The sequence below is a fragment of the Physella acuta genome, unplaced genomic scaffold, assembly GCF_028476545.2.
Source record: "Physella acuta isolate Inbredline_101_S28 unplaced genomic scaffold, ASM2847654v3 ptg000364l, whole genome shotgun sequence".
NCBI lineage: Eukaryota > Metazoa > Mollusca > Gastropoda > Physidae > Physella > Physella acuta.
In genome coordinates, this window is record NW_026731883.1 from 278,999 (window position 1) to 292,602 (window position 13,604).

Sequence of the window (13,604 nt, forward strand, 5' to 3'; positions counted from 1 at the left end):
GAATGCATTTGCAAAGTTTATAAGTTGTAACGTTTCAAGAGAAGCTTTCGAGTCTCTGCGTTAACTTTTTAATTTAATTTAATATTTTAATACAGAATTCCAAAGAGCTTCTAAATCTATAACTCGTTGCATGTTGTCGATTCATAATGTCTTTTTCAAGTGACATAATAATCAGTACTTTTTTCGTGTTTATATTGTTGTATCTTCTGATAAACAAGCTAGCAAAAACACCACGTCATGTTTGCGTTGTAGTTCTCGGAGACATAGGCCGCAGTCCTCGTATGCAGTATCATGCACTAAGCTTTGCCGAGGAAGGATTCCGAGTTTATTTAGTTGGTTATAAAGGTAGTTTATATAATTATATATTATATTGAAATCTGACACATCCATGTCATGAGCCTGCTAAAACATAGTAAAACTACATCACTTTGCTCACTTGACTACACCTGACAATGTAGCTAGTCTCATAACGCGAGTTGAATTACCTCCCCTGACCCGCTTTTTTATGGCCACTTTCTAGTTCGTTTTTTTCAATCGCGTCTCGGCACTGTTGCTAAAAATAGCATTCGCGCAATACCATACGGGTAAATCTGTTTGGCGTCTGCTACACGTGATAGATCGTTGAATGGCCGACAAGCTGATATAAAAATTATTGCGACCGGATGCGATTTTCGTGGAAATTGAGCTAGATTTAGCAAAAGACAGCTATATTTGTGTAAAATATTATTATTTATACTTCTACTTACACAGATATTTTGATAACTGCAGTTCAGCCGTCCATTTTTCTTTTAAAATGTATCTTTAGAATTTCTGTACCTTTTGGCAATCGGTCAGGAGCATTTGCGCACTAAACCCACCCCCCTACGGCAGTTCCGATTTTTTTCCCAGTGAACTCGTACTGACCTCCCACATAGCTAAGATAGTACATTGATACTGATGGGAAAGCCTCTAAATCTGTATTCCTACTAGAGATCTAGAAATAAATCTAGATCGTGGAGTTTTTATAATGACTTTTAAATTGAATGTCTCCAGTTTAAGATATTTTTGTTTCAAAACATAGCTACTTTTAGTACTATATTTAAGTATTTCAAACCCTTTAGGTAGTTTTTTCTTTAACTTAGACCTAGATCTAGTGATTAGAAATCTATATTTTGTACTTATAACTTGCAGGCCTATTAAAATAATAATAAAACAGTTTGCTTGATAACTTCATTGGGTCATTTCATAAACACAAATGTTATAAACATATAAAAAAATCACAAAACCATAGGTAATATCTGAATTCTGTAGCCTACCTTACATTTAGGCTAATACTGAATTAAAAAGAAATTACATTAAGGTTTGAAATTAATACAACTTGTAATTAAGAAAGAAAGCTTCAATTCCAAATACTACAAGATGTAATAACAAACAATGAAACAAATTCAAAGCTTTTTTCAACCCATTTAGTCGAAAAGATTTTTATTTTTTCCGATATTGACCAAAATAAGTTTTTAAAGCTTAGGCCTAATGTTTTTACAAACATAACTCAATTTTATTAGGCCCCTGTAAACATTAATTAAGATTCCTCTGTAGACAAAGCAATCTATTTGGCAGATGAAGTAGAGTTCATGTTTCTTGACCTCGGTATATGAAGTGATTGTCCGTGTGGTCAGCGATATTCACAGCCGCCTTTACTTTTTACCTTTAATTTCCCCAATGTATATCAGGTACCCATCAGAAATGGGTGGACTCTAATTGAATTTTATTAAACAAACATTTTGATATAGGCCTAGATCTATAACATTCCAAACAACATCTGTTCTGTAGAATTTACCTTTCTGCTTCCAAATGCGGTATTTTCCAATTGAAAATTCATCATAAAACATACAATAAATTATATAAATGGCATTTTATAAATTTATATAAACTATTTACTTTCACCTTGGTATAAAAAAATGTAGGTATAAGCAAACTGATTTCAATAGTAAGAAAGAATCATGTCTTTTCTTGCTTACTAGCTTTAAAACATGTGAATTTGACTTTTTACCTGCGTTTTTGGTCGCATTTCTATATATTTTATTTGCGACACTAAAAAAATTATATTTAATCAACCGATTATGCTAAATTAATAAAATTGGTACTGTTGGATTGCATTTTTAAAGCTCTACAATTATATGCTATTCTTTTTATAATTTGAAGAAAATTGAATTTTTATGAGACTAACTAGACAATGAATAATGAGAAACTACAAAAATGTTGTATCTTTATGACACTTTATGTCTTTATAATTATAAATATTAATTCATTTAATAAGACATAGGCCTTGATTGACTTTACTCATGCCTTAGAAAATTCGTATAATAAGCCACTTATGACTTAGCTTAGAGTTAGCCTCAAACAAGAATTTAAGTGTTTATGAACTGTTAGGCCCATAATTTTAATTTTGCATCAATCTCTAGATCTATACTATATATGCATATGCTCTCTATAATATTTTAATATGTGGGGATAATATTCAATAAACAAAGTGATGAAGCAGTAAAATTTGAGAAGGATGCAAAAACAGCATTTTTGTCTCACATTTTACCCCGGCCCTATTTATGGACTGAGTGGGGATAAAACACAAAGATATCTAAGAAAATTTCAACTTGCTGATGATTGACAATGAACTTTGAAGCAGATTTTAAACACTTTTAAGTTTATTTTTTTACATTTATAAGTAGCTGCAACAGAGGCGTATCCAGGTTTTCAGTGTAGGGGGAGCGAAAAATAGCAAAAAAGGCGCCGAATTTGTAATATGTTCTATATAAGTATATATATATATATATATATATATATATATATATATATATATATATATATATATATATATATATATATATATATATATATATATATATATATATATATATATATATATATATATATATATATAATATAGGGCGTAGTCTGTTTTTGTCGTCCTCGTACAATTCACTTTATAATAGCATTATGTCTTCTAAAAATTGGAATGCATAAGACACGTAAATGAAGATATTTTTATTGCTTAATCAGTTGTACAAAACGGTATTCGTTTTAAATTAAAAAAGAAACAACAATAATTTAGTTAGGCCTATATTTGATAGCAATTTTGTTTTATCCTGTACTCTAGGACTTCTGTTAGAACTACAACATCCTTTTTCGTCGAGGTTTCATTTTAGCAAAATGATCAATTACGTCTTTTAAATCAACATCAGAAGCTAATTGTCGTTCAATCGTAATCAGGGCTAAGCTGGACAACCTGTCTTCGTTCATAGTAGAACGGATGTATGTTTTCAGGAGTTTAAGACGGCTGAAGAATCTTTCTACTCCGGCACTGCTTATTGGTAAAGTCAGAAATATACGATACAAAGTGGCCAGGTTTGGATACATGGAACACAAGTCATTAGCTATCATGAATTTCAGAATGCTGTTTACTGTCACCGCTATTTCTAGAGGTTCTTTTTCAGTTGAAACTCCCTTGTTTACACTGCTTACACTAAAAACCTCTTGGTAAAATGTTCTAAATGATACGAATTCCTGCACTATTTCAGTTACACTGTCAACAACATCCGAGTACGTCACTGCTAATTGCTCCAACTGTATTAAACTGTCATCTAATGCTAAATGTTTTGGGTCTAAGCAACAAAACTTGGAAGACACATCTTTAAAATTTTGAAACCTTGTGTTTGTACTAGTTATGACAGAGTCAAGTGACACTAAATAAGTTTGAACAATGAATTTTTTCCTAGAGTCAGATATCTGAGTATCCTCTGCTCGTTCGTCATGGAATATTTTCCGTTTGTATAACCTGTGTTGCTTATACTCCGTACGGATATCACATTTCTCAGCGAGCTCAGTGGCTTCGTTCTCAATCTGCTCAAATTCTGATTCAAATTCATTTCTCCAGCTACTCATCTCATTTTCAAAAATCTGAATTAATCGAAAGGCTGTTAACATATCAATGCTACTCTTCTGTAAATAAATGGATACGTTAAAAGCCTTATGCAGAATTCTTTTCCAAAACATTAAAACAACTAAAAACTCAAAGGTCTCTATTGTAACAAGAATTCCCTTTCCTTCGGCAATCTGTTTAGAAGTAGAGTTTTTAACTTCACCGTCAACTATTCTTCGCAATGCAAGAACAAGTGCTGGTAAATTCTGCAATATAGAATCTACTGCTGTCTTTCTAGAAGCCCATCTTGTATCACTAAGTCGTTTCAGTGTTAATGAAAATGCTTCTATGTTGTTGCGTTGCTCCTCTTGCAATATAGAAAGACGAGGTAGACTTCCGGTAAAAAATGCATATATGCTTTCCAGAACTCCAAAAAACAGCTGTGTTGGAATATTAGATGAAACAGCATCTATGAGAATTAAATTTAAACGAGCCGACCCGCGGCGTATCATGATACGCCGCTATTTAGTTGTTTTATTTTCTACTTTTCAGTAATTCATAATTTGTACCAATGCTGCCACTGAAAATATTTGCTTTAAAACACTACCCCCCCCCCCCCTTTCCCCTAACCCCGACCCTACCCCCACCCCCCCCCCCCCCGTGAAAGCAGCCTCCTATTAGTTACCTCCTGTAAGTTTAAAATCGTTTCAAACTAAATTATCTGCCCCTAATAGTCGTCATCAAACCCGTCTCTGTGATTGTAAAATGTAAACAGAGTGAACACCACTCACCAGATCATGTGGGGTGGGGGTGGTAGTGATAGAGAGGAAGAGAGGGGACTGCAAAGGCGCGCTTGCATTGCATCATAATGGTTATTTTTAGAATGGCAAACTGATGCAGCTGTTAATACGTGTTGTAAACGTAGACAGTACTAGACTAGTACAATAATGCTTAATTGCTGCATGAAAAGTAATCTTGTGATTTACATAGATGTGCCGACCAAAAATATTTTTTTAACAAATATCATTGTTTAAAACTTTGAGTTTAAAAAGTTTCCAAAAAGGCGCCACTTTGCTGAAAATGGCCAGAGGGGGAGCGGCTGCTCCCCGTGCTCCCCCCCTGCGTACGCCTCTGAGCTGCAAATATATTTAAGTCATATTAATCTATGCATTGATTTTTACCACACTTAAAAATTAACTATTCATTGATCATTTATTTTATTATAATCATAAAAGATAGGATGTATAACACAAGTAATATGACTTAACATTTGTTTATTTAATTAAATTAGGCTTTATTAATATCTATTATTTTTTTAATTTGTAGGCTCAACGCCTCATGAAAAGGTTCTTCAGAATGAGAACATCCAAATTTATCATGTTGCTGAACACCCAGCATTTATTTCACGTAAGTTTTTATTTTATCTTATTATTAATTATTTTGCAAGTTTGTAATGAGGAAAAAACAATTTAGATTTAGATCTATGTACTAAAATAGGCTCCCTTTCTGGGAGTCTGGTCGAGGTGGCTGTGTTTAGTTTTACTGAAAGCCAACAGTATATAGCCAAGCTATAACAATCAGTCTTGTGTCCAGATTGTCTTTATATCAGTAGGACCCATGATGTAAAGTTGATCTCTGTTCATATAGACTGTACAAGGTCCAGGTATCTTGTAAAATATCAAAATATATCTATAATATCAACTCAACTTCTTCTGGCTTTAACCAAAGCTATGTTTTTTTTCCTTTTTTACTTTCTCGTATATACGAAGTATAGAGAAAGTATTGTAATCGTGCAAAAAAAAAATCGAGATTTTTACAAATCTCGATGTTTTACACCTCACTGATACGGAAAAACATAATTTTGCAATCTTGTCCGTATGTCTGTGTGTCTGTCTGTCTGTGTGTAAACACAATAACTCGAGTACCATTACAGCTAGGTTGATGAAATTTCATATATAAGTATTTTATCAAAATCATAGATCCTGATCAACTTTTGAGCGATTTGCGATAACCGGAAGTGGTACTTTTTCTACTTTGAATTTTTCAAAAGCCTATAACTTGAGTACTATTTCAGATAGATAAATGAAATTTCACATGTAAGTAAAAGATCTAATTCTCTACCTTCTTTCAAATTTTGAGTAATTTCCGTTGACGTGAAGTACTAATTTATGCTATTTCCTACTTTTCCTACTTTGAATTTTTCAAAAGCCTATAACTTGAGTACTATTTCAGATAGATAAATGAAATTTCATACGTAAGTAAAAGATCTAATTCTCTACCTTCTATTAAATTTTGAGTCATTTCCGTTGACTGGAAGTAGTACTTTACGCTACTTCCGATTTCTCAAAAAACTAATGTAAATTTTAAAAGTAATAATAATATTGCGCACTATTATGCGCTTTTTTATTTCGCGTTCACTTGGTGTGCAATTAATTTGTCTACGAGATTTTATTCTATTTTTAAAACTTTAAGTATTTAAAGTGGATTAAAAATAATGTCTATAGCCCGAGTTCCCATCCCCTGTTATTTTATATAAGAATATTCGAGAAAGTTTAGGGGAGATCACTCCCGGTTTATTAATTACTTAAACTTTTTAAAATAGAATAGAATCTCATAGAAAAAAGAATTGCGCACCAAGCGAACGCCAAAACAAAATGTGCATAATCAAAAGTTGATACGGATCTACGATTTTGATTAAATACTTATATATGAAATTTCATCAACCTAGCTGTAACGGTACTCAAGTTATCGTGTTTACACACGGACACACACACACACACACAGACACACAGACATACGGACAAGATTGCAAAATTATGTTTTTCCGTATCAGTGAGATGCAAAACGTCGAGATTTGCAAAAATCTCGATTTTTTTTTTTTTGCACGATTACAAGACTTTCTCTATACTTCGTATATACGAGAAAGTAAAAAATCATGTCTATATTATGAGTTATATAAGAATATTCGAGAAAGTTTAGGGGAGATCACTCCCGGTTTATTTTGTGTGTAAAGAGACAGTTAATTTTCTTTAGTCTAAATAATATTCTTACTAAATTGATTTTGTGTTTTGTGTGTAAAGAGACAGTTAATTTTCTTTAGTCTAAATAATATTCTTACTAAATTGATTTTGTGTCGGTTAGGTATCCCTAAGATTTTTGGATACTTCGTGAAAGCTGTTTGGCAAACAATATCACTTGGCTGGACTCTTCTTTTGCTCCCAAATTTGGGATCGATTCTTATACAGGTATGTGAAAAAAATAAGCGTTATATAATGTTCTTATATTATTAATTTTTAAAAAATAATTGAATGTTGTAGTAAAATTACACTCAATCTCATCTTAAAGCATTTGCATTTTTTTTGTTTTATATTTTATATTTTTAAATATTGTACTTTCACCTCATCATAGTATTAAAGAAACAGTATTTCCTTAATTTAAATAGTTATTGTTGATATATTATTAATGTGTTTATAAAAAGAAAGCTATACTCTTCCATACAATAGGCATTTAATTAACCTTGCCATTTCAGAATCCACCATCAATACCAACCATGGCGGTCTCATATGTTATCAGTCATGTAAGGTTCTGTACTTTAGTTATTGACTGGCACAACTATGGATACACTATACTTTCTATGAGTCTCAGACAAGGGCATCCGTTTGTTAAATTTGCCAAATGGTTAGTCTTACAATTATTGATACCAGTTCTTTAAAATAAACTGATTTTGTATTTTTGAGTTGGTTAAACTTTAAAATGCTATAACATTTTATGTCATTGGTATAAAACACAATGAAAACTTGTTGAACAATTTTAATAACCCCTCTAAAGAATTAATTTTGTTTAACAGGTATGAAAAAATCTGTGGTCGTCTTTCCTCATACAATCTTTGTGTCACAGATGCTATGCTGGAAGATTTGAAAACAAACTGGAATATAAGGTACTTCCAACATGTTTAAATTTATATTTTGTTTCTATAACTATTATAAATTCTTTTTGCATTAAGATTTATAACTGCATAATATAGTGGGTCTCTTGTTTGTTAAGGGGTGAGATAAAAAGGATGATGCATCTGATCCTGCTTGAATTGTATTGGTAAAACTTAGAATGTTGTTATTAAAACTATGAGTTACTGTATAAATCCTTAAATGAAATTAAAAACAAAATTTTAAAAAAAATTGTTCAAGTCAGTGGATGTTACCCTTAAATTTTTTTATATTTTATTAATTTATTTTATATTATCAGAATACTTTTACATTGTTATATCTGTGTATACTTTTTACTTTGTAGTGCTATCAGTGTACATGATCGACCAAGTGAAATTTTCCAGTCTATCACCATTGAACAACAACATGATCTTTTCTCCAGGCTAAGCAAAAATTATCCATTGTTTGCGAGGTGAGAGTAAAGAGATACATTTTGAGTCTTATAGTAATGTTTTTAATCCCCTTACGCCCTTCTTAGCATTTTTTTAAACAGGTTTTGAAATAGGTGTACTAAACCCATGTTTAAAAAAGAAGATACAATTTTTAAAAGTTGACAAAAATTATTTGCAGCAAGGACAGCACAACTTCCACCAGATTCACCACGATAGATAAGGATAATAAAATATGTAAAGCGAGTGATCGACCAGCACTGCTAGTCAGTAGCACAAGTTGGACTGGTGAGATCTTATGGTTGCTCATGTTTATTTGCAAGGCTACTCAGTGGCTAAAAAATTGTTCGTCGTTTTTATGGTGTTTTCTTAAATCTTCCTGATTTAATTAGTTCATATTAGGCTGCTAGTGTGTAGTTCACTTTCCATTGTTTGTAGTGATGAGTGAGAGTTAATGTTTTTAGGACTGTGTTTAACACATTATTTTGTCAATTTTAATTTCAATGACAAACATATAAAAACACAAATAAAATTGACTTATGGCAGTCCAACAGAATAGAATTGATTTGAACATTTGTTTCTTGTTGTTATGCATTTGGATGAGTGTAACTTCATTACAAAAGAGTTAGCAGGTCTTAGGTCTTATAAATTAAAAATTATTTATTTTTCAGAGGATGAGGATTTTGGTATTCTTTTAGAAGCTTTAACAGGTATGTGTTGGACAAATTGATTGTTGAGATATCAACTTTTAAAACTATCACCATTCATCTAAGACATTAACTATATGTAAAAACTTATATTACTTCCAATTACAGAATATGATAGTTCTGACCTTGAGGCTTCCTATTTTCCAAATATAGTTTGTGTAATAACAGGTAATTTTCCGTTATAATTTACCGGCCTAGTTTCTGTAAATTTAAAGACTGCGGTGTAAAAAAAAATATTTTTATTGCATAAAAGAGATATGAATTTATGTTTAGGGAAAGGTCCCCAGAAAGAAATGTACAGTAAAAAGATTGAGGAGAGAAGCTGGAACAGGGTACAGTTTTGTTTGCCATGGCTTGCTGCTGAAGATTATCCATTGATGCTAGGTAAACAAACTACTCTAGTAGAAATTAAGTAATGATGTTAATAACAGCCGGAATTGTTTTGATAAGTTAACATTAGATCAGTTTTTTGTTGATGTTTGTGACTCTGACATTGGGCAGGTTCTGCTGATATTGGGGTGTGTCTCCATAAGTCATCAAGTGGTCTTGACCTCCCGATGAAAGTGGTGGACATGTTTGGCTGTGGCTTGCCAGTTTGTGCTCTCAATTTTGCATGGTAAGGAAAATATTTTATATAAATTGTGGGTGACTTATAAGATTTTCAAATACAGAGAACTCTTTTCTAAATTTTTCATTCAGCATTGGAGAGCTGGTTCAACATCACAAAAATGGTCTTATCTTCAACGACAGTGATGAGTTGTTCATTCAGCTAATGGTAAAAAAAAATAGTAATCTTTTTAACTTCAAAATTAACATTGTTTTTCAAAATGGAGTAACTTAACACTTAGATGCTCTTTAATTTTTGCTTGGTTTAATTTATTGTTCCAACCTTAATTGAAGCAAATTTTTTAAAGTTGTAAGGATATCTTTACTATTGTAAAAGGAGAATAAAGTAGCATTTCCCTCTGATAAATAAGTTCTGAGGTTTACAAAAGGGGTGTTGGAAATTATGGAATATTTTCCTCACAACCATAACTCTTACATTTCAGATGTTGCTTAGAGGATTTCTAAAAGAACACAGTATGTTATCAAACTTAAGAAAAAATTTGGTGCAGTTTCAAGAACACAGATGGCATAATCAGTGGAAGCAACTGGTGTTACCAATTTTTAATGAAATAGCTGGTGTGAGAAATACTACATTTAATATTCCTCAGAAGTTTGGTAACTGGTCATCAGATCAGAGGGAGGAACAGGATACAAAAAAAAGTAACTGAAGTAATAATGTTTGGTGCTGCACAACTGCTGGCTTACTAAATTTTCTTCTACTGGTGATAATTGTTGGTTTAGTCCAGGAAATCAGGAAATCAGGATACAAATATTTATGTTATCTAAAAGATTTCTGAAAAACCAAGCTTGCAGTTTAAATAGCAGCTTATTGAGGCTGAGTTTTTATTTAGTTGGTGATGAGGTTTGTTTTATTTAGTCACATTGACTGCTTTCCTGTTGAAATCAATCCTTAGCTCAGCCTTAAACAAGATTATTAAAATAAAGAATATCTATGTGTGTTGTTTTAATCATTCATACTTTCGCTTATTGTCATAGTTAGTAACTTTAGACAAACACCAGTTTACTGCAAGTACAAAATTTATTTATGCCAGTAAAAAAAAGTATTTTAAAATAATATTAAGAAACATTTTTTTTTTAAATTTCAGATACTTAAAACTCTGCATTTAGTGGTAAATAATTTCAACAAATTGATTTTATCTCATTATTTCCATAAATATATTTTTTTAATGTTTAACTTTAAAATATGCACAGCAATTTTATTGTAGTATATATCTGTAAATAAGATATTAGATTTACAATCAATACTATACTGATAAATGGTAAGCAGTTTCCTGTATATTACTTAAAATATTGATTAAAGTACCAAGATAAAATTAAAATAATTTAACATGGAAAAGTACATGGTTAAACATTTCATGGAAGATACATTTGATTTCTGTCTGTACAGAAAAATAAAGAAAAACAATGTAACACCACCAACAAACATTTTTAGTTTTGATCTCATGTTTAGTGAAATTGAGATTTCTAACCAAATCTTACTTTTCAATAGTACATTATTATGCTTTAGTAGAACACAATTCTTCACAATTGGTTTGGTTACAGTAACACTCCTAAATACACACCCAAACAGGGTTAAACTGATCACATTTGTAGAAACTTCACTGCCATAAATTAATCTGATTCACCTTTATTAAAAACCCCTGATAAGTAATGTGCAGAAAGACACACATAAACATAATTAAAGAAATATTTAACTACTAATTGTCTGAAGGTTGTAATTTATTGTTAAATATAAATGATTTTTTAATAATTGTGAGTGGGGGACTAAAAAGGGCATTAGTCATAAAATATACTTTATGACATTATAAAACAAATAGCTGTAGGCAATGGTTCCATTTTCTAGGTAAATTGTAGAGAAACTATAGTAAAATATCTTTGTAATCCAAACCATAGTGTTGCAAGTTTCCAACCCAGCTTTCTGATTTTAAAGAACAGTTTGGATGATTAGAAAATTCAGAACGCTTAATTTTGCAGTGAGACAAGTTCCTGTTTTATTACCAGGTGTACAATCACTAGTTGGGGTTAATTTCATGGCACACACCTCAACATGGCTTATAAACATCTGATCAAAGAGGCTCAAAAATGAAATCAGCAGTAATAAAAAAAATATTTACAATATATTATGTCAGCCACTTTCTCATCGAGTTTAGCAAATAGGCTACCACTTTTTAAAGATGAGCTTCAAAACATAAAAAAAACAAGTCAAAACATCAAATTTCATGTAAACATGGAATGTTATTGTAAAAGTTGTTCATGGAATGTTTGAAATATGTAAGCTATAAATTGTACAGATTTTAACATACCATCATAAAAAAGAAAGTAAAGATTTGCCATGGGTTAAATGTAAATGGAATGTATAGTTATTGTATTTAAAAAATTTAGACATGGAAGATGCCTCATGTGAAGGCATATTGCTCCAACTCATTGCATAGTCAAACAAGAATTACTGGCTGAGGTAATAATACACAACAGTTTCACATAATATGCAGACATCAGAAGTTTAAATGCATTTTCCCCATCTCCCTTAATGGTATATAAAAATGACAGCATAAATTATGAAACACGTAGTTTTATCACATATAAAAGTCAAGCATTAAGGGGTGAGAACATAGAGAAAGAGTTGTACAGCTTTAATAAACATTTTTACTCATTACTTGTTTTATAATTAATGGCAAATAATCACTTTAAGAACTTAGTATCACTGATATATCATTTAGCAATAATTCTGAATGCACAAAGCCTTTTTTTTAAATCTAGTATTGGATACATTTAAATTTTTTAAATCTCTTTGGAAAATTAGCATTGCGTGAAATTTTAAAAGTTTGTAAAAATTACTTCCTTAGAATCTAAAATTCATATTCCAATTAATAATAAGTCAGTTAACTTAAGCTAAACCTTAAACAATTTTTTTACTGAGCTGCTGAAAAAAAAATAGAACTTCAAAACTTTATTATTCATAAACTGAAAAAATTATTTATTTATATATGAAAAAAATGTTACGTTAAATAATTATTTACAGCTTTTGATTATTGTAAAATATATATAACACACATCATGTAATGTAAGTAGAACATACTAGCTGTATGGGGTTAAACCTTCACTTTCAGATCATATTATTTTTCTTAATCATTAATTTATTTAAAAATGATGAAGTGATTGGTTTAGAACTGGTTTTTTCATTTAAGGCTAATGGATTGGAAAACTTTTAGCTCACATTAGCAGCAGTATAAAAATTTAGACCTACAACAATAATTGTTTGAAAAATTAGGTGCGTGATTGAAATAGACCTTTCATTAGGTATTCAAAATATCAACACATTAACAGAGTAATAAAAATTCAACATTTCTTACATATAAAAAATAACACAATTAGTCATATGATGTATCAAATATACATATATATATTTGCATATATAGAAGTTACCAAAAATATCCTTCCTTCAGAATTACAAGTGTATTATGTAGCTTTCTCAGCATGTACAATTATTATGATTCATATGTTGATAGCTGGATCAGTTGTGACCATTGACAACAATGTTTTTGTCTAACCGCTTATGATATCTATTGATTACTTGGAGGTATTGACCAATCAAATCTGAAATGTCAGAGCCCTGAAACAAAAATGTTCAACAGAAAATTTTAGCAAATTCTTTTTAATGTCTAAATCGGCTTATATCAAATAAGTAAGGGTTTATCCATGAATGACATCAAACTGCTGGGGTGAAAAGTCAGGCCATTATGATGATGTGTGACAAGGGGGGGGGGGGGGGGGGTGGGGGGTTCCATGAAGTTTGATGTGTATTTTTTAAAGGAAGAGGACAAAGCAATTCTGTATTTGTTTGAAATGTTATTTTGGGAGGGATTAGCACCTTGTGATGTCATTTGGGTGTTGACAAGATATGGTGGGGAGGGGGAGAAATACAATTGATCTTAAAAAAACTGAAACATTATTTAGGATAAACCCTTATACAATCAGCCAACCTGATACAGCACTGTATTTAGAT

The 13,604-nt window shown here is 31.1% G+C and overlaps 2 protein-coding genes across 4 annotated transcripts in view; one reads left to right on the forward strand and one right to left on the reverse strand.

The window, feature by feature from the left end:
- Window positions 1–4: 4 nt before the first annotated feature.
- Window positions 5–10,577, forward strand: LOC131941547 (chitobiosyldiphosphodolichol beta-mannosyltransferase). Its single transcript, XM_059300833.1, has 13 exons — window positions 5–345; window positions 5,222–5,302; window positions 7,037–7,140; window positions 7,425–7,573; window positions 7,743–7,832; window positions 8,183–8,290; window positions 8,449–8,555; window positions 8,939–8,977; window positions 9,083–9,142; window positions 9,248–9,358; window positions 9,476–9,590; window positions 9,674–9,749; window positions 10,024–10,577. The coding sequence occupies exons 1-13, from the start codon at window positions 147–149 to the stop codon at window positions 10,246–10,248; spliced, it is 1,464 nt and encodes a 487-aa protein (XP_059156816.1). The 5' UTR covers window positions 5–146; the 3' UTR covers window positions 10,249–10,577.
- Window positions 10,578–12,384: 1,807 nt separating this feature from the next.
- LOC131941544 (unconventional myosin-XV) overlaps window positions 12,385–13,604 on the reverse strand; it is a 90,646-nt gene continuing 89,426 nt past the window's right edge. For all 3 annotated transcript variants that reach the window (XM_059300829.1, XM_059300827.1, XM_059300828.1), the window contains exon 63: window positions 12,385–13,211. In XM_059300829.1, the coding sequence (XP_059156812.1) occupies window positions 13,113–13,211 (99 nt within the window). In that variant the 3' untranslated portion in view covers window positions 12,385–13,112. The remainder of the gene's footprint in view (window positions 13,212–13,604) is intronic.